The sequence below is a fragment of the Ochotona curzoniae genome, unplaced genomic scaffold, assembly GCF_017591425.1.
Source record: "Ochotona curzoniae isolate NIBS_2020 unplaced genomic scaffold, NIBS_Ocur_1.0 scaffold_4701, whole genome shotgun sequence".
In the NCBI taxonomy this organism is placed as follows: domain Eukaryota; kingdom Metazoa; phylum Chordata; class Mammalia; order Lagomorpha; family Ochotonidae; genus Ochotona; species Ochotona curzoniae.
In genome coordinates this window covers 57270630-57294825 of record NW_024467122.1, presented here as the reverse complement: position 1 = coordinate 57294825, position 24196 = coordinate 57270630, and the positions used below count along the sequence as shown (strand labels likewise).

Below are 24196 nucleotides of genomic sequence, written 5' to 3'. Positions count from 1 at the left end.
CAGTGCAATCCACTGAACTCATTGAGTTCTCGCAAGCTCAGCACATGCGCAGTTCACTGTTATCCCTTGCAGTCCTAAAGCATTTGCCACAGTGTACAAAATGGCACCTGACATACCACTACTAGAACTCTTGATCTGCTGGCCATCAGATTTGAGGGTTACCCAGACCTGTCTTTGGTGGAACCTGTAGAATGCCACGTTGATTTAGTTACTGGGTCAGAAATGAGCTCACTCCCAGCTCAGCGTATGCTCAGTCCTTTCCCTTGCCTTTGCCCCCTTACACAAAATGGTGCCCAATTCGGCTCTAGGGGGTTGACTGGGCTATGAAATTCACTCTGTTCTCGCACTGCCTGAGATTTGCTGCACTGTCTCTGCTCCTGGTCAAATAAAACAGACCAGCAGGACGGATGGTTCTTTGTCTTGGTTCACCTCCCAAGCTCCCAGTGAAAGTCCCTTCCCACCTGGTTGCTGGTGGAGTTCGGCTGCTGGTGGAGTTCAGATTGCCGTCAGCTGAATGCCGTTGGATTATCAGTCACCACAACATCACACCGTTGTGTCTGTTGCCTTCCTGTGTCTGTCAGTCTCCAGGTACCCCTCTCCTGTTGTTCTGTCCTCTCCTATTTCTCGGAATGTGTCCTCTCTGCTTCATCCTGATTAAATGTTTCTCCATCTCGTTTAAATATGTCCTTACCCTATGCCACCATCTTGATTCTCCCACAATCTACAATTCTTAACTCTGATCTACCTTGATGCAAGTCCCTCTCCCTGCAACACTTCTTTTCATTTCAATGATTACAGTACATGTGATTAATTTCAATCTCCTTTTCCATCCTATCTTTGAGGTCATATGAATAAATTATTTTCATCCCATCCCACCTGCTTCCACCTGTCTTAGCTAATACCTGAATAAATTACTGGTGAAGTGCTGTTATTTTTCTGTGTTGCAGATAATAAATGACAGAGACGAAAGAAAAGTATCGATCACTTTGTATTTATTACAAGTTCAACAACTGAACTTATTCAAGTTACAGAATTCAACCTCCAATGTAGGCAATAAATGCCTATTCAATTGTTATTCATCTCATTTTTCTCCTACAACTTCAACACAGCAAAATATATTAAAGACACATGAACAGATTCAAAGCACTTTTAGTGGTTCACCATCATGAGACAAAGTACACATTTATCCATAAAAATATAAGACAGATAGCTCATATTTTAAAATATTAGTTACATGAAATAAAGAAAAAAAATAAAATACTGCACTTTCACTACAATTAAGCTTTTGGTGGACAATAATAGATTATTTTTTAAAATAATGCTCCTCTGCAGAGCATATGCTGTGCTTGGCACATGAGCACTCAGCAATTGCTTGGCTTCTATCAGTGTTTCCTCTAGCAGGACCCCAACTTGGGGCTGCTGTGCCAACTCTCAGCCTCTGATCTGCCTTCTCCATAGGAGCTATTCTGGCAGGAGCTGGTCCCGTCTTCTTTTATCTGTTCTTAAGGCTCTCCCATTTTCCCTTATTCTCCCTTAGGTCAACACTTGTTGTCAACTCACCCCTCAGCAAGATACCTGGCACAAAACTCAGAATGGCGCATCCTTCCTGCAGTTTCCATACCCTAGAAGTTGTCCCTTCACTGACTAAAACACAACACTAAAGTAAACAGAGCGAATCTCTCCACTGCAGTCATTCTCCACTTCATAGCCACCACCTCCAACAATATAACAACAAGGTGGCGATGCCTGATTTAGAACTTAAAACATTCAAAAAGTTTAGGCAAAATAGACACCACTGCTCTGAAGTTTTTTAAAATCTATTACTTTTAAAATCATAAAAATGTAAAAAAGTGTAAACATTCTACTAAACATTTCAATAGAAATCCTGTTACGACTTAAGCAGGTTCATAGAGAACAAAAGTGACACCACGTTCCCTTTGGAAGTTCCAAAATCACGCTCCCAGTCTTAAACCTGTCAACATACATTTCCTATCACCAGACAGCTACGTAGATCCAACACTACTCTTGATGACAACTACTGCTGCTATTCATGAACACACCATCAACAAAGCAGAAGAAGGCTCACTGTTATCTCTGCCCACATGCTTGCTAGGCATCCTATCCCATTGCGCCAACTCAGCCAGCCTCGGTGACCAGGCAAACACAAGGAAATAAGGCCACAAAAAACTGGAGCACCTCCTTCACCAAACATTGCAAAGCGACATCAGAATAACAGCGGGAATCATTGAGCAGTGGGGAATGCTGCTGACAAGAGATAGGAATAGAGGGCTAGATGCTAGTGTCCACGATTCCAGACCACCCTCCCATCACCAAGTTAGCATATTCCCTTCACTATGACACTGCTGGCAGTCTGAGAAGTCTGATCATCTGTTCAAAAGGAGGAGCCCATTAGGCAGGTAATTCCAGTCATTTATTGCTCTGGCAGCAAAGTTTCAATGTTCTTAAAAGAATTAAACTAACAAGATGTTTCATTTTTCAAAAAAAAAAAAAAATGAGTAACTTAAAAAATAACCAAGAAAAACATACTGTTTAAAAATGAATTCTCCTAGACACAAAAAATCAATGAAATGACATTGATCAGCTCTGGGGAATTTCTTTAACATCTTTAGCAGTCATGACGAAAGTACAACCTGAAGCCAGAACTCCTGACATGGGCAATAAACAATACCAATTAACCAGAGTATTAACTGCAATGACTTAAAATGGCATTACCTGAATCATCTCCATGGCTAAGTGTCAGAAAAAAGTGAAATAAAAAATATTTTCAACAGCACCATAAAGTTTTATAAAACACTATTTTAGTTAATCTACAACCTCAACATTTTGGTCCATCATTCATATCAGGCACAACCTCACAACCTCTTCTTTTACTGAGAATAACTCTTGACATGCCGTATAGGTAGAATCATAACAAGAAAATGATTTCATTTTGATATCACTCAAAAACCAGTACACTCAGTATACTTACTCACCTTTTCAGCTATACCTGTTAAGTACTAGAGGACTCAAAAAGCCAGGAAAGATAGTTTTAGCATTTACATTCTAATCACAAATTTTAAAAAGGACTTATATCCTAACCAAATTAAGATAACTGTCATAATGAAAAAGTTCTTTTGTTCCTGTTTGCTCTCATATAATATGCTCTCCTGGGTTTTGTTTCTATACAATAATATTTTATAAACTGCTCCGAGTTTTTAAAATTAAGCGTATTTTAAATTTTGAAATAAAGCAAGTGAAAAACAGACCAATTTTATAGCCAAATTATCTGGAATTATGCATAACAAGTGACCTATAAAAAGAAGCACATCACAGATTGGGATCTCCTCAATATCCAGCATGCTCATGGATCTCCTATAACTGTTAGCACATAATATGCTAACTCAATTCATTGATCTAAGGAAAACACATTTGGAAGTACTGACTTAGCTACAAAAACCATACTGTATTCCCAAAACCAAAAACAAATTAGGTTTAAAAGTATCAATTTCATGTCTCCCCTCGATTAATGCTGAGAACTGAAACTTGGCATTACTACAAATTAGCTAGTGTTAGAGCAAACTTGCTATAAAATTATTTATAACAAAATAAATATTTTCAGTCCTTCTACACTAAATAGTACATAAATCATTAGCAGTTTATAACATAAGCTTAGGTCACTTTTTTTGGGACCCAAACATACTGTACAATCCTGAGTAAAAGGTTAGAGATACAGTTTCTTGGGGATCTCTCTTGACCAAGAATCAAAAAAGAAAACCATAAACCATAATCTGTAATAATCCCCATTTGCATTACAAGTACCATGAATCATTTTTACTTTGGTAAGTAAGTTTATCTATGTAAACCATTTGTCTTGATAAAGTAAAATTATGCAGCTTCTGCTAGGATCCTTCTATCACCTTCTGACACTGATAGAGTAAATAGTCCGGAAGACTAGGGCAGGAAGATCTGAACCACAGGGCTAACACATCAGCATACAACCGGCAATGCACTAGGCAGGGGGTGGATGGGAGCAGCTGACAGGCCAATAGCCCTTCATTGCCTGCAATCAAACAGAAATGAAAAATTAACATAAAACAACTTCAATACACATACCTCCAAAGAAAGATACAGATGCCCGATAAAGACATGAAAAGTTACTCAATATCACTAATCACTATGGACATGTAAAAAAAAAATGCAAGTGTTGATGTAGATGTGAAAAAACTGGAATGCCTTTCTGGATTTCTAGTGGGAACAAAAACAGGTGTAGTTGCTATGAAAATGATATAACAGTTTCTCAAAAAATTAAACATAAAATTAACATGATCCAGCAATTCCACTTCAGGTATATTACCAAAAAAAAAAAGAAAAAACTGTGAAAACAGACACCTGAACAGATATTTCTATGCCTGTGTTCAAAGGAGCATCATGCACAGTAGCTAAAAGGTAGAAGTAACTTAATTGTCCAGTAACAAATGAATGAATAATCAAAATGTAGTATGTTCATAATCAGGCTTAAGAGGGAAGAAAAATACTACAATATGGAAACCATAAAGATGTTATGCTATGTGAAATAAGCCAGTCAGAAGAGGACTAATATTATAAGATATCAAAATCAAACATAAAAAGTGGAATGCTAGTTGCCAGGGGCTGGAGAGGAGGGGCGACTGGGGAGTTAGTGTTCAATAGGGAATAGAGTTCCAGATGGGAAGGATGAGAAAGTTCTGGAGGCAGATGACAGTGATGGCTGTATAGCAATGTGCATGTAGTTCATGCCACTGAACTACACAGTTAAAAATGGCTAGAAAGGTAAATTTCATGGTTTGTAAATTTCCCAATTAAAAATCCTATTTAATTAAGCACACTGGAAACCACATTCATCTGAAAGATATTCATAATAGGAAACACAGCTTTGGGAAAGCTACTACTAGGAACAGTTACTGATTTGTGTTCTGATTGTGTGACAGCTCCCACAGACACAGGGCTGCTTTTCATAACTCTACAAACCTATAATGTCAACAACATGAAGTCTTAGTTTCTGTTGCAGAGTTTTTAGGGTAGAAGGCAGACCAGCTTCAGAGTCTGTCATTTTCACGTTTTGCTTCACATCATTTGCGAAGGACAACCAGAGTTTGCCAAAGTCTTCAGTTGAGATTTTTAACGGTCTGAAAATAATTTTGAAAATTTGATTTATGTCAAAAAGAATGAAATTATTCTAAACAAATACACTTCAAATGACTCATGGAAACAAAACATAATCATTGTAAAACCAAGTCCCATAAAACTTGTGCTTTTCAGCCAAATACGATTGTAATACTTGAACTTAGTATCATCTTCCAACCTAAAAAAATACTGAAGGTAGGATAAAATACTAAATTGCAAATGTCTTTTCAATAAATCACTCAGTTTTCTTTTCCTGAGTATTAGTCATCCCAGTAAGATTTTATCAAGTAATCTCATAAATCATTCAAAGATAACACAAAACCCATGTATTCTCTGAATTAGGGAATAATGACGGACTTTACCATAGTCACTTAGAATACCACAAATATAAAAATATAGAAGCTGGAGTGGGAAAGTCAAGCTACCACCTGGGATGCGTGCATCCCATACTGGAGTGTGTCTGAATCCCAGCGACCCTGCTCCTGATGCAGCTGCCTGCTAATGTGCATGGGAAGCAGAGAATAATGGCTGAAATACTTTGAGTCCCTGCCACCTACATGGCATGTGTGGATGGAGTTCCTGGCTCCCAGCTTCAGCCTGGCCCAGTCCCAGCTATTGCAGCATATGGCCAGTGAGCCAGCAAATACAGGACCTTTCACTCTCTCTTAAATAAATACATTTTAAGAAAATAATAACATCTTAAATAAATTAGCCCAAGAGAAATTTTAACAAATATGGTTTTTAAGGAGTTCAAGAGGAGCGGATGTTTCTTCTAGCAGGTTAAGATGCCCACATCCTACACAAAAGTGCCTGGCTTCAATTTCTAGCCAGCTGCTGATGCCAGTTGCCTGGCACTGTAGACCATGGAGAAAGAGGTGATGGACCAGATAACTAAGCTTCTGTCACCCTGTGGGAGACCTTGCACTCCCAGCTTCAGCCTCTGCGCAGCCCCAGCTGTTGCAAACATTAGAGAACTAAAGCAGCAGATGGCAGTTCTATTTCTCTGATAATTTCTTAAAAGATTTATTATCACTATTATTATTTTTGAAAGGTAGAGTTACAAAGAGAAAGAGCTAAAAAGAGATCCTTGAGTTCACTCGCCAATGGCTGAAATGGATAGGACTGTGCTAGACTGAGGCAAGGAGCCCAGGGTTTCTTCTAGGTCTGCCACATGGGGTCAGGGGCCCAAGCACTTGGGACATCTTTCACTTCTCTCCCAAATACATCAGCAGGAAGTTGATTTGGAAGTGGAGCAGTCGGATCTCAAACTGGCACTCATAAATTGCTCACAAAATTACAAAGGTCAAATAGTTAACATCTGGCATATCAGGGCATGGTGTTTACATTTAAGTTATTCTATAGTATTTCAACTTTTACAATAAATATTGACTTACATAAGATACAATTTTATTAATGGACACAAAAATATATGTATAAATACATAGATAAAACTGTGTTGTACATATTACGCTACTTGAGGATTACACTCATGGGATATACCTTCATAGATACAGAATGTAAGTTTTCTGAGAGCTGTATCTTACATGGCACAGGAGACATTAACAACTCTAACAGACTGAGACACTTTTTCTTTTAAAGATTTATCTATTTAAATACCAGAATTACAAAGACAAGCAGAGAGAGAGAGAAAGAGTGAAAGACAGAGAGACAAAGAAAGAGATAGAGAGAGAGAGAGAGATCTTCCATATGCTAGTTCATTCGTTAAATGACTGCAACAGTCAGGGCTGCTGTCAGGTAGAAGCCAGGACCTAGGATGCTTTTTTTAAAAGATTAATTTACTTTTACTGCAACGCCATTTGAGAAGGGAACCAGTACATAGGAGTTCTTATTCTGTTGTAAGTCCCTTTCCATCTCTCTGATTCTCTAATAAAAAATACAAAGTTTAAATTTTTTTCAGTAAAAATAATTATATATACTATATACTATATAATATAGTATATAGTATATATATATAATGAGAGAGAGAGAGAGGAGAGGAAGGGGAGAGGCAGAGAGGAAGATCTTCCGTCCAATGATTCACTCCCCAAGTGATTACAATGACTGGTGCTGTGCTGATCTGAAGCCAGGAGCCAGGAACTTCCTCCAGGTCTTCCATGTGGGTGCAGGGTGCCAAGGCTTTGGGCCGTCCTTGACTGCTTTCCCAGACCACAAGCAGGGAGCTGGATGGGAAGCAGAGCTGGCTGGATTATAACCGGCATCCATATGGGATCGCTGCTTTGCCAGGTGTAACAGAAAATAACTGGATTGGAAGCAGAACAGCCAGGACCCAACTATGAGTCAGTAGTTTAACCCACTATGGCATAACATCGACCCCCCCAGTAAAGACACGGCAGAAATTATAGCAGTGTAATATAAATAACCAGGTGTACTGAGATTAAACCACAGGGTTGGCATTTGGCCTAACAGTTAAACCACAGTTGAGATGTCCATTCCCCATATGACAGTTCCTAGGTTCAATTCTGCCTCTGCTTCCTTCAGTTTTGAGCTAATATACATCCAGGGTGGCAGCAGATCATGGCTCAAGTGATCACATCCTCACATGGGAAATGTGGACTGAATTCTCAGCTCCTGGCTTATCTGATACAGCCACATTTGGCACAGCCATTTGAGAAGGGAACCAGTTCATAGGAATTCTTATTCTGTTGTCTCTTTCCATCTCTCTGATTCTCTAATAAGAAAAGTCTAAAATTTTCTCAATAAAAATAATTTATCAATATTCATTAGCATTCTGTATTCTTGATTCAAGCAGCTTTCATCAAAGAACATTTCAAATAGGGAATAGCACCGTGGCATAGCAAGTTAATCCTCCACCTGTGGCACCAGTATCCCATATGGGTTTTGTGATCTGGCTGCTCCACTTCTGATCCGGTTCCATGTTTATGCTGTGGGAAAGCAGTGGAGGATGGCTCAAGTCTTTCTATCCATGCATCCAGGTAGGGGACCCAGAAAAAGCTCCTGGCTCCTGCCTTCGTGTTTGGCCATTGCAACAATTTGGGGAATTAACCAACAAATGGAAGACCTTTCTCTCTCTTTCTCACTGTGTGAAATCTCTCAAATAAAAATAAATAAATTTTTTTTAAATGAGAGTTAAGGTATTATTTCAATGATTTTAGCAGCATTGTACAGTAGGTGGAATAATGCAAAACTTGCATGTTTAATAAAAGATTAATAATGACAGCAATTTTACTAGTTCTCTAAAGGATAAGATTTTATTAACAAATTAATCAAATAAATTATAAATGAAATTGAAACTCTTAAATAATTAGAGCTATGAATTTGTGAAGTTATTTTGACTTTAAAATCCCTTTCTCTCAGATTTTTCAGATGATTATTAATCAACCTCAACCTAAGTAAGTCTTCCATGATAATCTCTTATTGTACTGTTTATTTTCTCTTATGGCACAATCTGTAATTACATATGTATTTATGTGATTGTTTCATGCAAGTAGATACTCACTGAGTCTAGTTTTTTAATTGCTAGCTTCTTAGCACCTACCTACCAGTTAAACAGCCCAGAGAAACAGCCTAATGAATGTATAACTTAATATTCCAGAAACTATTTACCTAATGAAATCTAATAGTGATAAGTTCACAGAAAATTCCAACTGAACACAAACAGTGTCCATCATTTGATAATTTACAAAACCACAAAGATTTGCATCTGTGAAAGGTTTCTCCATTTGCACGTTGTATTGAAAGGTTGTGGTATTTTCTGCTTCTGTGGCAGGCAAACAGCTTCCAGGCTCTTCAGTGAGCTGTAGACAGAAGGATTAAAGAAGAGATCAATACAGTCTAGTATATGAATACTAATTTTCTATTTAACTTTATTAATGTATTAACTTGATGTAGTATAAGTTAGCAACAAGCTTCTCTATAACTTCATTTCAGAAAATTTTATAACATAGATAATTAAGAAATAATAGTACACAGGTCAAAATTATTTAACAACTGGTCATACATTTAAAACTTCTTGATTATTTTTCTTTTTAATCTGAATTTTTTTTTCTGTTTTTTTAAGAGTTTTTTTTGTTTATTGGAAAGGCAGGCTTACAGAGAGAATAGATGAAGAAATATCTCTCATCCACTGGTTTGCTCCCCAAAAGGCCACAATGGCCAGAGCTGAGCTGATCCGAAGCCAGGAACCCAGAGCTTCTTTCGGGTCTTCCATGCAAGTGCAGGATTCCAAAGCTTTGGGCCATCCTCCACTGCTGTTCCAGGTCATAGGCAAGGTACTAGATGGGAAGTGAAGAAGCCAGGACATGAACCAGGGTCCGTACAGGATCCCAGTGCTTGCAAGGTTAGGATTTAGCCATTGAACCATCGTGCTGGGTCCTTAAAACTTCTGTATGTATTTTTTAAATGATGATTAAACTCTAGCTAGTGACTCTCAAGCCTGGATGGCAACAGATTTTTGGAGCCAGAAGAGTTTTAATGACAAATGGTATCTTCTATTTGCATTCTTTACTTTTTACTCAAGTTACAGGGCTCAAGTTGAGGCAATCAGATTAGGCTTGGTTTCATTCCACTTTTTAAGTTTCAAAAGTGATTCTAAAGCATATCGGATCAAACTCCTGCCCCAATCAGTGAGCCAAACAATAATTAACACATTCTAGCTCACAGAAGAAACTGGATCAGTTTTGTGGAAGACAGGTATACTGGTAAATCTCATTATCTCCACCAAGGACATGATGATGGAATTAAACATATGCCCAGAATCACAACAGCAGTCTCTTGCAGCAAAGGGAAAAACAGAGTGGATGCCTAAGCAAGCATTAATTGGCTAGAGGAAAAAGCAGACCATCCATACATCTATCTTTCAATAGCCTGTTTTTGGTTTTTTTTTTTTTTTTGGTGCCCACTCGCAACAGCTCAAGAAGCTGTCCTGGAGCCAGTGCAATAGCATAGTGGCTAAAGTCCTCACCTTGCATGTGCCAGGATCCCATATGGATGCCGGTTCTAATCCCGGCAGTCCCACTGCCCATCCAGCTCCCTGCTTATGGCCTGGGAAAGCAGTCAAGGACGGCCCAAAGCCTTGGGACCCTGTACCCACGTGGAAGACCTGGAGGAAGTTCCTGGCTCCTGGCTTCAGATCAGCACAGCACCAGTCATTGCGCTCACTTGGGGAGTGAATCATCAGACAAAAGATCTTCCTCTCTGTCTCTTCTCTCTATATATCTGACTTTGCAATAAAAATAAATAATTTTTTTTAAAAAAAAGAAGCTGTCCTTTTTTATTTCCTCAGACACATCACAAGCTTCTACACAAACAACTAACTGTTCTATTTTTGCTTCAAGACTAAGGGGACATGCACAGACATTTGATCATTCTGTCTGTACTTCAGGGCTAAGCAGGTGCCTCTAAAGGTAATTCTGCAAAAATACTGTATTCATATTAGATAAAAAAAATATGGAATGCTTCACGAATTTGCGTGTCATCCTTGTGCAGGGGCCATGCTAATCTTGTCTGTATCACTTCAATTTTAGTATATGTGCTGCCGAGGCAAGCTCACTTTCAATAGTCTTAACTCCTCAGTGTTCCACTTCGTTCTGCTAAATAACGTGAGAACTTCGTTTCACTATTCATAACAAGAGTAAATGAGAAATTTAAGAGTATAGGAAAAAAAGATCACAAAACGCACACTGAACATAATACAGTAACATTCATAAACTGCTATAAGCTTATTATAGATATTAACTAAATTATGCCTTACAGTAACAGGTCCCTACTATTAACATTCTCATTTTGAATACGAAGAAACTGAGGCACAAAGCTAAAAGTTAAAGAATCTGACCATATAACACAGTAACTTGAAGAAACACAAACCAAAGGCAGGAAATATGAGTAAAAATGGATACGCTTTACTGCACTTTATAAAAACTCACTTTATATCTAGTCTTCTCCAACAAATCTTTATTATGTTCCCTTCTGGTTTTTTTAAAAACAAACAAACAAAAAATCTGTCACACTTTTCATTTGTTTTTATTATAGAAATAAGGAGAAAATGAAAGCAACTTATAAAATCTCAAAAGAATCAGCAACAGAAATGTTAAGAAAATCCATTTAAGGCAGAAATGACAAACCATTCACTGGCTTACCTTGAAATTTTCTGCTGGAAAAATTTCTAAATTAGCACTTTTCAATTCTGAATCACTCTTATTAGTGACTAACCAGACCATCAATAGACAGTCATCTTTCCAAATTTTGCTAGAAGACACTGATACGATTTCATTATTACAGATCTCCGTAGGATCTGAATGCAAGCATTCTGCAGTTTCCCTCAGCAAAGATGCCTCCAAAGAGATTTCCTTGGCAAATGAGGCTGTGGTAGATGGAGAAGGCTGGAAGACTTCCATGTCACTATCAGCAAACAAAGAAGGGGCAGACAGGCTACAATCTGAAAGTTTCTCAACCAAGGGCAGCTCTGTCAGTGACTCAGAAGCCAGAAGTTCTGAGCCAAGAGCAAGCTTCTCTAATTCTTTGTCTCCTCCATCCTGCAAAGTAGTCACATAATCTTCTTCATACATGGCATTTGGCAAAGGACTAAAGGAAGAACAGGTCACATTATGCGCACTGCTTGCTTCTTCACTTTTGGTTTCCTTGACTTTTGATTTCCTTCTGAACTTGTGAGAGACAGTGTCTGCTCTTCCCAACTACAAAAATAAAACACAATGATAGCATAAAAAGAAACAATCCCACTATTCATGATTCTTAAACACTCTTCTTTAATTTCAAATGAGCAACTTACTTGTTAAGGTTCTATCTATCAAGAGCAGAGCAAAATGAATAAAACGTTAAGCCCTGAAATTCTGACAGCCATATTAAGTTTGAACTATTAGCTAACTCTTACTAAAAACACATAAAATCAGGGAAAGAAACAAGGTTAAAAAGTCACTTGTGAAAACTCTAAAAACTTGATAGGTTTTAGAATATTAAAATGCATTAAAAACAGTGAGAAGTCTAGCCATTTTTTTGAGCTTCCAGTTGTGTCCTATAGATATTTAGATTATCCTCAAATACAACCATGCCCCAAACTGTTTCAGCTATCTACAACAGTTTTATTTCATGGTCTATGAATTAATAAGTAGGGAAGAAAAACTGGTTTTACTTCAAAAATTAATCAGCACAAGCTGATGGAATGTGCAGCAGGAAAGAATGCATGACTGGTAATTGTTGTCACAGACTCGGGAGACAAGAAGAGCACATTTGTGACCCTTGATCTAAATTTCTAAGAATTATCTGTGTGTCGTGTTAGAGTAGTGGCACAAGAGATCGCTTTTCCACCAAAAAATCACAAATCAAAGAATCAAGAATTACTGCACCAAATGGCACTCCCCTCGGCCCATGTCTCCATGTGCTCGGGCAACACTGCATGGCCATCCTTCACTTGACTCGACCTAACCAGAATTCTAGTTCCCTTTTCATATCCAGAATTCTAGTTCCTGTTTCACTCCCTCATGCCCACAAAACCTTCGAAAATGTAAGTTTGTTTCTTAACTACCAATTCAGAAGTCATCTAACAAGAACTAACATGTCATGAACCCAAAAACAAAAATAAGGGAAAGGCAGAGAGGAATGGATAAAGAGTTTTCTTTTTTCTGTTTTTCCAGTAGTTACAAGACTGAAATTAGGTAAGTATTAGATTACTTGATACTGTTACTCAGATGATAACTGCTTTGTTTGGGTTTTGTTTTGTTCTATTTTTGTCTTTTCTTTCTCTTTCATTTTGGATAGCTTCTTCTACTTTCTCATCAAGTTTAATAATAATCTCTTCTTTCTTTAAAATTTATTTGTAAGGCAAAGCTATAGAGAAAGAGGGACAGTTTGAGAACAGGATATTCCATCTAAGAGCTCACTCCTCAAACACCTGTAATGACTATGGCTGGGCAAGACTGAAGTCAGGAGCCAGGAACTCTATCCAGGGCTCCCATATAGGTGGTAGGTACCCAAGCAATTAAGCCATCATCCATTGCTTTGCCAGGTGCATTAGCAAGGAGCTACATCAGAAATGAAGCAGTCAGGATTCAAATTGAAGCCCATATAGGATTCTGATATCACAGGTGGTGATTTAAGCCACTTTAGCACAATAAGCTCCAACAATCTTTTCTTCTGCGCTGGCAATCTGCTGTTAACTACAAACTACACAGGCCAAAAGATGTTGCAGTGACAACACTGTTGAAATACAATAAAAGGGAAACATTTAGCCTAATACTTAGGATGCCCACATTTCACCATCATGCCTGGGTTCAAGTCCTGGCTCCAGTGACTGACTTTAGTTTCCTATTAATGCAGACCCTGGAAGGCAGTGATGCTGGCTCAAGTGACTGGATTCCTGCCTCTCTTGCAGCAGACTTCCCAGTCTTGCAGCACTGCATTCCCAGATCCTGGCTCTAAGTCTGGCACAGTCCCAGCCATTGTAGCATCTGAAGAGTGAACCAGTGGATGGGAGCACTTGTGCTCATTCATTCTCCCTCCACCCCAACCTCCTGCCCTCAAAAATAAACAACTAAAGAGCCCGGTGCGATAGCGTAGTGGTTAAGGTCCTTGCCTTAAATGTGCCAGGATCCCATTTGGGCGCCAGTTTTAATCCAGCCAGCCCTGCTTCCCATCCAGCTCCCTGCTTGTGGCCGGGGAAAGCAGTTGAGGACTGTCCCAAGTCTTTGAATCCTGCACCCACATGGGAGAACCGAAAGAAGCTCCTGGCTCCTAGTTTTGGATTGGCTCAGCTCCGGCATTGCGGCCCCTTGGGGAGATCATCGGTCGGAAGATCTTTCTGTCTCTCCTCCTCTGTGTATATCTGACTTTTCAATAAAACTAAATAAGTCTTTAAAAATAAATAAATAAATAAATAAAAAGAAACAGCCTAGCACTTCACCTAGAAAGAATACCTTTGGAAAATGAAGATGAAATATAAAGGTGGAAGATAGGGCTAGTGTTGTGGCAGGGCACATTAAGCAGCCACTAATGACAGCAGCACCCATATCACAGGACCATTTTGAGTCCCAGCTGCACAGATTCAGCTTCTTGCTAATTCACCTGGGAAGGAAGGAGAAGATGGCTCAAGAGATTGGGCCCCTCCCACTCACATGGTACACCAGGAAGGTGCTCCTGGTTCCAGGCTCTAGGCTGACCCAGACCTGATTGTTCCAGGTACTTGGTGAGTGAACCAGCAGATAGAAAATTGCTTTGTCTTTCATTCTTTGTCATTTTGCCTTTCAAAAAAAAAAAAAAAAAAAAAGAGCTAAAGGTGAGAAAAAAACTTAACTTTTACAGTGAATGATATTGCCTACAAGATTGCCTCAAATTGATCAGGGATCTAAAAGTAAAAGCTGGTTAAAATAAAATATCTCAATACAGCCTTGATTTCTGTAGCTGAGAACCTTAAACTTTAAAAATTGACAGGGCACTGAAGTGCTGGAGAAGAAAGGTCCACTGCCCAAGAAGGTGATAGCAGTCATGAACACACAGTAACTTGATCTGAACACCTTGCCCCAGTCAACTAGAACAAAGAGAACATTCTTGTTCCAAGTTGCTTGGAACTTTTTTCTAGTTCAGGAAAATAGTAAGTGTGTCATTCACTAATGTCCTGGAGCTAAGAGATGATAGAAAGTGAAAGCTGGGAAGCCATTTCTCATCAAGTAAATAGATGACAGCTAGGAGCTTTCACTCAATTTTCTGTATAAACAGTAAGAAAAATTATCAGAAGAATTAAACTGATTACTTACCAAGTTGACTGCACTTTCCGATCCTAGTCCAACAAACAAGGATGATGCTAACAGCTGCTTTTCTTTCTCCTCTTTAGACTGGGTAAGGACCTGAGAGTGATCCTTTGTCGTTAGAGTTTGATCTATAGTTTCCATTCCCATGTTCTCTTGAGGAGCAGGTGAAACTTCAGTTTCATCACCAGTTTTATGGTCCTTTTTGGGAAGGTAGCCCTCCTTTCCCCACAATTTCTTTACACCCTCCAGCTTCAAGCCATTTGTTCTAGGAGATTAATGATGAAATCAAGTCAATTTAAACAACTGCTACTTGGCCACTGTGTTGAGGCATTTTTCTAAAATACATCATTATCCTTGGCCTTTTAGAAAAGGGTTTCATGTTAAACTCTGTGTGACAGAAGTAAAGCCGACATCACTAGATTTTATTTTAGTTAAACCAAAGGAGTTAAAGGTAGCAGTTCTCCAGACTTGGGTAAAATTTTCAGGTCATTCATTTTCACTAATTGCTTAAATAGGCTGGACAAAAATAAATCAGTTACTTTCCCTTTTGGTTTTCAAAAATTCCTATCTTTAGTGCTGATGGATTAATGATCAGAAACAACTCAAGTTTTTTAGATACATGAAAAAATTATAACCTTAAACAAATCCACTAAGTAAAATCCTGCTGAAGGCAAAACATGACTCAAGCATATTATGTGTAAATAAGTTTTAATAAGTTTATATGTATATCTTACACAGAGTGAAGAATTTTGAAAAGGGGGGAAAGTTACCTAATAAACCTCTTAGAAGAAAATAGGTTGTTCCTGCTATGGGTAGATCTCAACGTAGTCATGGGTATTACTAAAAGAGCCCCTAGCATCTTTACGATGTTCTAAAGTAGTACTTATAAGGAACTTGTGAAATTCACACTAGAATTACAATGTATGTGTACTCCCTTCAAATCAAAAGTTTCATTAGTTGTAAGTCTCCAAGTTTAATTAATAAATGATTCAAATGCTAGTTTAACAAAAACAGCAATTCTGATGGACTGAGTTGCCCCACCCAGAACCCCCTAACTGAAGGACCACCCCTTTGTTGGGAATGCTGCCAGTCTAAGTCTCTGTATCCAAGCAGTCTACACCCAATGACTGATGAGTACCAAGATCCCGGTCACCTGTCGTGGCCTAACTCAGGGTAACTCCAGAGCTCCCTGTGAGGTCAGCAGAGGTTTCTTGTCGGTACTGCACTGCCTCATCTTCTTCCTCTTGGCTTGGATCCTAAGGATACCCCTTAATATTCTGTTCATTAAAGCCATTACGGAATGTACTTCCCAAGGAACTAATCTTCAACAACAAAAAATGCGGAGAAGGGAGACAGAAGGAAGCTAAAAGTAGCCTCAAACTTTCAAAATACTTCTTTCACTCTTACTGCATCTTCATATACACCTATCATCAACTGTATTATCTCCCCTGAACCATACATGTTTGGAAAAGTGGGAGAAGACATAAAAGAACAGCATAAACCCATTTCATCTCAAAATCTGTCTCTTCATAATAAACATACTGTAATTTTTTAAAAACATGATTCATATCTGGCTTTTGACAGCACTGTTATATAACACATGGTTTTATATGGTATGTCTTTGTACTATTTTTAATAAGGTCATTCAAACACAAACAAATTCTGGCAAAGTAACATTTAAAAAATGAGGAGTGCTCTTGGGGCCTGGCACAATGGGTCAGTGGCTAAATTCTTGCCTTACACACTGGAATCCCATATGGGTGCAAGGTCATGTACTGGATGCTCTACTTCTCATCCAGTTCCCTGCTTGTTGCCTGGGAAAGCACTGGTGGATGGCCCAAAGCCTTCGGACCATTCACCCATGTGGGAGACCTGAAGAAACTCCTGGCTTCAGATTGGTTCAGCTCTGGCCACATTGGCCACTTGGGGAAAGAACCAGTGGATGGAAGATATTTCTCTTTGTAAATCTGCCTTTCCAATAAAAATAAATAAATAAATAAATCTTAAAAAAAATTAGGAGTGTTTTTTAATTTACCTCTAAGAATTCCCATTTGAGGTAGAATGCTGCTCAGTAATAGAGTTTATAGGTAAGAAATCCTATATCGCACATACAACTCCTCCTTAATCCACCAGAAACTTCCTAAATTAGTTCACCTTGCCAAATGCCACAGATTGTTAATGTAAAATGATGTATGAGTTGTGGTCCTTTCTGGAAAGACATTTAAGATGTCTTCCTCACATTCCATTTTACAATACCACAGTATCTGGAATCCCTTGCATGTTGCCAAATGCCTTTTCTGAGGGTGGCACAGGATTTACTCAGTCCTGTCACATCCCCTGGATCTTAATTCAGTACTAACATAGCAGATACTGCCATCAATTGTGCAAATAAAAGGAGCAGCATAAGTTTCTCCTCAGGTTGGGAGGCTCTATCTACCCTTCCCTTGCCACTCTGTGCCCTATTTAGGGCACTTAGTTGCTGTCACTTCCACAATCACAAACCCACAAACCTATATATGCTTCCTATGCTTTCAGGAACAAAACTGAAAGTCAGGGAAATAAAACAAGAGTGTTAACAGAACACACACACAAAAGGATTTTAAAAATTGCAATTTAGGCCTTTTCATTCAGCATATCATTCCACATCGAACACAATCTGTACATGCCATTCTTGTGATAATTTCTATGATCACACCTTACTGGAAAAATGACAAATGATAAACATAAAATAGTGATAACTTCTTAATACATGAGAACTCCAAATACAAACACCAGACGTCAAAGTTGTGACCTCTGAGATTTCATGTGCTAATTCTAATAATGCTGCCATTACTTGAAACATTTTAAAGCTTTTATATAAAGCTCCTTCACAAACAAGAAGGCCTTTTTGTTTTTTAACTTTATTGTCACATTAGTACATTGACCAAAAATATTCAGGTTGATCACTAATGTCATCTGTTAAGCATAACTTTTGGATGAGGGTTGGGAGATTTTTTCCTCAAAGGGCCATTTGGGTATTTGTAACATCAACTGCCAGCTATACAAATTTGTCGACTTAGAAATTAGCCTGCTAAAGCTTAGTTGAATTTTCAGTTCCACATGTGGTTGCCTTGGTAGTGCCCAACCAAATGATTTCAAGAGCCTTATATAGCCCACAGGCCAAAGGTTCCCCATCGTTATAGATGATAATAAACGATGGCAAGGACAGCTGTTAATTATTAGCAGCTACTATTTCATAATCATTTACTATGCATTGAATTGTAATTTGCACTTGTTGTCCTTTTCTAAAATTTAATCATGCTTCTAAAATTTAATCCTGTTTCTAAAATAAAAATCAACCTTAACAAGAAATGTGGCTCCGAGAAAGATACTTAAACAAATGTACTGCTGATTTTCAAACTGGAAAGAAAAAAACTCTGAAAAAATTTTGAGCAAACTGTATATTTTCTTCAGCTGAATATATAGCCTCTTCAAGAGACCCTAAGTTTTCTCAGGTGAAGTCATTCAACTTACATTATGCTCATCTCTATCCGAAAAATCTTCCAATGAAATCATTGTAAGAAGTCTTAATAAAAAATTAATTAATAATTAATCACCACAAATACATTATGAGGAATGTATAATGCTATATCGAATTAAGTTATTTTTTAAATATATATATAGTTACTTGTTTGCTTAATAACGCAATGGAGAGAAAGAGGAAGGACAGACAAATAAATCTTCCATCCCTGATTCACTGCCCAGTGGCTACAATAGCCAGGTTTGTGCCAGGGTGAAGTCAGGAGCTTGGGAACTCCATCCATATCTCTTATATGGACGGGAGAGACCCAAGTATTTGGACCATGGTCAGCTGCCTTCTCAGGCACATTAGCAGGAAGTTAGATCAGAAATGCAGCATCTGGAACTTGAACTGGTGCTTCAAAATGGGATGTTGCTGTCCCAGATGGCAGCTTAACATACTATGCCACAACCCCAGGTCCATATCAAACATAAATTGATATGTGTCCTTAAAAGGCACACCACGCAGCAATAAAACACATATACTAATGTATGCAAGACTTGTACACCTCTTATGATGTCTTGGAAGACAGAATATAAAGAAACACTGTACAGTTTCAATGGAAAGCAATAAATAGAAACTAAAAAACAATGCATACATAACTCAGCTTTTTGAAATCCTTATGAATTATTAAACTAAAAAGTATTGCCACAAATGTTTCTAGGCCTTTGAATTATATGAAGACTACGAAACGATAAATTTCTTGCAAGCTACCCTAAGACAATCAAATAAAGATTATGCTGGTAAAAAGCAGAAGGTAAATGCGATGCTTAAAGATATTTAAATACTCGTGTATTTCCTCAACATTAAAAAGAAACTTACTCTTTCAGCCCTGTCTCAGCACTATTTGCAGACGCATCCGAACCAAGTGAAATGCCAGCAGGAGACTGTCGTCCAGTGAAACCAGATGAGGAAAATGAGAGTCCGTAGGGTTCAAAATTGAGACCTAGAATGTGAAACCAATCGCAGAGGTTCATATTCTCAAAAAGCAGGAACTATCAGTTACCCTTCCCTCCTGAAATAATCCAAGCCAGGAATCCAGGGAGGCACTTTCAGTGGTGATCTAATCCATCAGGACGATAATTTCTTATTTGTTGAAGGTCTACTGTAAGTCTTTATATTACTAGGTTATCAAAGACAAATTTTTTGAAAGATTTATTCATTTTTATGGGAAAGGCAGATTTACAGAGAGAAGAAGAGACAGAGAAAGAAAGATCTTCCAACCGCTGGTTCAGTCCTCAACTCCCCAAGTGGCCACAACAGCCAGAGCTGAGCTGATCTAAAGCCAGGAGCCAGAAGCCTCCTCTAGGTCTCCCAGGTAGGTTCAGGGTCCCAACTCTTTGGGCCACCCCTCCCAGGCCACAAGCAAGGAGCTGATGGGCAGTAGAGCAGCTGGAACATGAACTAGCCAGGTGGATTAGCCAGATAAACTAATGAGGTTGAGGATTAGCCAGCTGAGTCATCATACCAGCCCCCAAAACTTTTGTCATTTTATTCCCTTAGATGCTACTAAAAAGTTACTATTCTTACATATATAAGAACATTTAATGAGCTAGCAAAGAAATGACACAGCTTTTTATCTGTCTTAAAAAAAAGTATTTGGAAGTCACAGCTACAGAGAAGGAAAGCCAGAGTGATATTCTAGCCTATGGCTCACTTCCTAAATGGCCTCAATAGTCAGAGCTGGGCAGAACTGAGCCAGGAGTTTCTTCTGGGTCTTACATGGGTGACAGAAGCTCAAGCATTTGTACTCATGTAGAATGCTGGAGTCCCAGGAAGCGCTTAACCTAATTTGCCACAATACTGCCCCTATCCTTTCCTTTTAACTAATGCAACATTTAAGTCTTAGCTAGGTATAGGCCAGCCAGAAGAGACATTTCTTTTCTTTTTAAAAAGATTTATTTATTTTTATTGAAAAGTCAGATATACAGAGAGGAGAGACAGAGAGGAAGATCTTCTGTCCATTGATTCACTCCCCAAGTGACTGAAACAGCCAGAGATGTGCCAATCCAAAGCCAGGAGCCCGGAGCTTCCTCCAGGTCTCCCACGTGGGTGCAGGGTCCCAAAGCTTTCGGTCATTCTCAACTGCTTTCCTAGGCCACAAGCAGGGAGCTGGATGGGAGGCAGGCTGGCTGGATTAAAACTGGTGCCCATATGGGATCCCAGTGTGTGCAAGGAGAGGACTTTAGCCACTAGGCTACCATGCCGGGCCCCAGAAGAGATATTTCTAGACTTCTTTGCCACATGACCTAGATTGGGAGCTGGAAATAACGCACTATTCTATATGTGACTTCTGGAAGTGGTCCTCCTGCAGATAAGCAATCTATCTTCCTCGTCCTGCTGACTAGCTGGCACCATGATTGTTGGAATATAAGCAGCCATCTAGGTCAAGTGGAATGTCATACATGCCAGGGAGGTGAAGCATGGGCTCTTTATAAGTATGAATCTATCACCAACCTTGGGACCTTGGGCTGCCTGTATGCAGATCCCTTTAATGAGAGAGAGCAATAATGCCATTTAATTTGCAAGAGGCCCTACTTTGTTTATTTTAATATGCTAATTAGCTAAACCTAATCCTAATGGGCAGATTGATCTTGGATTGTCAAGCTTTTAACAAAAAGGACCTTCTTAAATCATATTCACACCTTGGAAAATATAAATGTTGGAGCTGGGACCATAACATGTAGGCTGAACTTCTGCCTGTGGCACCAGCGTGCTATATGAGCACATGAACACCAGTTCAAGTCCTGGATGCTCCATTTCCGAATCATCTCTCTGCTTACAGCCTGCGGAGCAAGATGGCCAAAGTGCTTGGCCCTCTGCACCCACATGGGGACCTAGACGAAGCCCGGGCACTGCAAGGCACCTGTGGAGTGAACCAGCAGATGGAAGATCTATGTCTCTCCTTTTCTCTTTAAAAAAAAAAAAAAATCTCAAAAAAATAAAAAAGGAAAAATAAAACACATATGCTAACTTTCACAATTATCCACATTTTACAAATGAGGAAGAGTTTGCCATAGGGGTCAGCACTACAGCATCACAGGTAAGCCATCACTTGAGACACTGGTGTCCTATATGGGTGCCAGTTCACGTATCCATGCTCCATTTTCACTCTAGCTCCCTGCTAATGGCCTGGGAAAAGCAGCAGAGATGGATCAAGTAGTTGAGCCACTGCCATTCACATAGGGGACCTGGATGAAGCTCCGGGTTTTGGTTTGGCTCATCCAGGGCCATTGTGACCACCTGAAGTGTGAAATAACAAATGGAAGATCTCTGTCTCTCCCTTTTTTTATATAATTCTTTCAAATAAACAATCTTAAAAATAGAAAAGGTATGTGACAAATTTACAGATTACAAATACAGGAAATGAAAGAGCCAAATACAAACTCACATATCCATCTCTTGCTAGAAATACTAGGGTATGGGTAACTAGATACAAACTCAGGAAAGTAAAATTTACTTCTGCAGAGGGGGTGGAGTGGACCACCACAAAGAGGTCTGGCAGGCAAGCACATTGGGCAGGTGGTCCACTCCGGCTTTATTCCTAACACAGCTTAACTCTTCCACCCTACACCACAGGCTCCTTGGAAGCTGGGGAGGGCTACAGCTGTGTTGGGTTGCCTAGGGCACTATACACATTATGACCGGGAGACCAAGGACAAAGGGAGATGTTTAGTTACAACATAAGCATCAGGGTCTGCATTCCTGTCCGTATATTTTTTGGTGCGTACTTTGCGGTTCAAAACAGCTGTACTTTTAGTACGTGGTTTTAAATCCAAAATGGTTTCCTCCTGATCTTGGGACATCATAAAATTTAAATCCTGGATTTCAGGGAAGATATTTTTGTCACCTATTGGAAAACTCAGATTACTGGTTTAATTTTGCCAAAAAAGAGAACATGAATCTTATATTCAAGAATTATACTCCCAACAAATGCATTCTACTGCCTCCTCCAAAGAAAACAGCGTCAAGACTATTACACAAATGCTCCTTAGCTAAACGAATGACACGACACATCAGTATGCAGAAAAAAATACTACTACTAATAATAATTATCAGGAGGATTGAGTTGTAGCCATTTATTTCTTTGCCTGCAAAATGAAAAGTTCAGGCAAGATCAACAGTTTCTAAGTGCTGACCTATCAAGATTAGGCGGACTGAATAGATTTTCCCAAAACTCTTTTCACAAGTACAAGCAAGTTCTCCGAGATTTAGATACAAAGGTAAGGGTTCAAAATTGGATCCTTTAAAAAAAAAAAAAAAAAAACACCATGATTCTAATTCACTAATAATTTGGAAGCCACATGTCTAATCTATCTCATTCTAGCTTTTCCATCTAGTTTAATCTATTCAATATTATCCTATTTTTAACAGAATCTATTATATGTACCATGTACTGTACTTCTGATGTATTATTGAAGAGCAGGAAGAAGTTCAAAATTAGATATACAGAGTTTTGAGAATACTGAGAACAAAACTAGACACAAAAGGAGCTATTTGGAGAGCAAAAAAAATTTCATTCTGAGATGAATGAAAAATCAATACTCAAGTTTGAGAATGAAGTTCAAACCATATTATTCATTCTTTAGAGAAAATTTCCCAGGGTCCACAATAATGAATGACTAAATGAGTCAAAGGCTGTGAGGTAGTAACTAGATGTGCAAGAGCTTAACTGCATGTAAAAAGAGACAGGAAAAGGGAGCTCAATTCCAAGTGAATTAATGTGTAGAAGCTAACCTGATGAAGAGTGAGGACAAAGGGTAACTCATGCCAAAGAGAAAGCCATGAGCTGGAAGTGGAAAGAATTCTTTCAGGTGAAAGTCACTGAATTAATGCAAGATGCTGAACTATAAACTTTTTATACCTTTTGTTACCTATAGAGGCCTGAACTATATATACATTCCTTTATTCTAACACAGCAATTCTTTTATATAATGGTCATTTGTCTTTACCTCTCTAACCATCTTTAGTGGTTATCATTAAATTTCTATTATTTTAATTGCAGTTTTTGAGAGATTAACAACCTCAACATGACATGGCTTTCTACAAAGCATAATTCTGCAGGCAGATTAGGCTGCTTTCTCCCTTACTACTTCCGTTGTTATTCAACATGAGTGCTAAAATACCAGAGTAATGATTTAGTACATAATCCACGCTGATTGTTAAATGTTTTTTCAGGTGGGAGCTGGTAATACAGCTCATTCCCATTACTCTGTCTTTGCCAACTGTGTATTTTATAGTACATTCCTCAAGTTTATTATTCTATTTTTCTACCCAAAAAAACTAAGTATCAATTATTAAAGTAACATTTAACCACTAATCTCTGAAAATGAAAAAACCTTAAATAACACCAGTATCAGACTGATTGATACTGAAGGCTTCCAGAATTAACAATTCTTTATAAAAAAAAAAAAAATTCTTTATGGAGAAAATGCCACATACACTCTATTTTTGTCTTACAGCTAGTTCAGCTCTGAAATGTAATTTTATACATTTTCCGCAAGTATTTATTAAATACCTGCTATGTTCTATCTCATGGTCAATTTTCTTTTCTATGACAGTCTAAGCACATGAAATTTCAGTTTTGCTTTAAAGAATTTTTGAAAAATAGATTTGAAAGGAGAGAGAAAGAGCCTAATTTGGGAACTTAATCCATTTATAATAATGGTCCTATCAGGAAAAATTGTACTTGGCAGAACACTGCATTAGCATGGGGAATTCAGAGCTATTATATTTG

The 24196-nt window shown here is 38.5% G+C and overlaps 1 protein-coding gene and 1 non-coding gene across 3 annotated transcripts in view; both read right to left on the bottom strand.

Moving 5' to 3' along the window:
• Positions 1 to 975: 975 nt before the first annotated feature.
• The window catches only part of AP4E1 (adaptor related protein complex 4 subunit epsilon 1), a 65031-nt gene continuing 41810 nt past the window's right edge, over positions 976 to 24196 (bottom strand). For both annotated transcript variants that reach the window (XM_040970234.1, XM_040970235.1), the window contains 6 exons: positions 19282 to 19405; positions 14907 to 15165; positions 11280 to 11834; positions 8749 to 8939; positions 5008 to 5165; positions 976 to 4060 (listed from right to left, as the gene is read on the bottom strand). In XM_040970234.1, the coding sequence (XP_040826168.1) occupies positions 3900 to 4060; positions 5008 to 5165; positions 8749 to 8939; positions 11280 to 11834; positions 14907 to 15165; positions 19282 to 19405 (1448 nt within the window). In that variant the 3' untranslated portion in view covers positions 976 to 3899. The remainder of the gene's footprint in view (positions 4061 to 5007; positions 5166 to 8748; positions 8940 to 11279; positions 11835 to 14906; positions 15166 to 19281; positions 19406 to 24196) is intronic.
• On the bottom strand, positions 10585 to 10691 carry LOC121149535. The gene has a single exon (XR_005882693.1). It is a non-coding gene; the product is annotated as a U6 spliceosomal RNA (small nuclear RNA).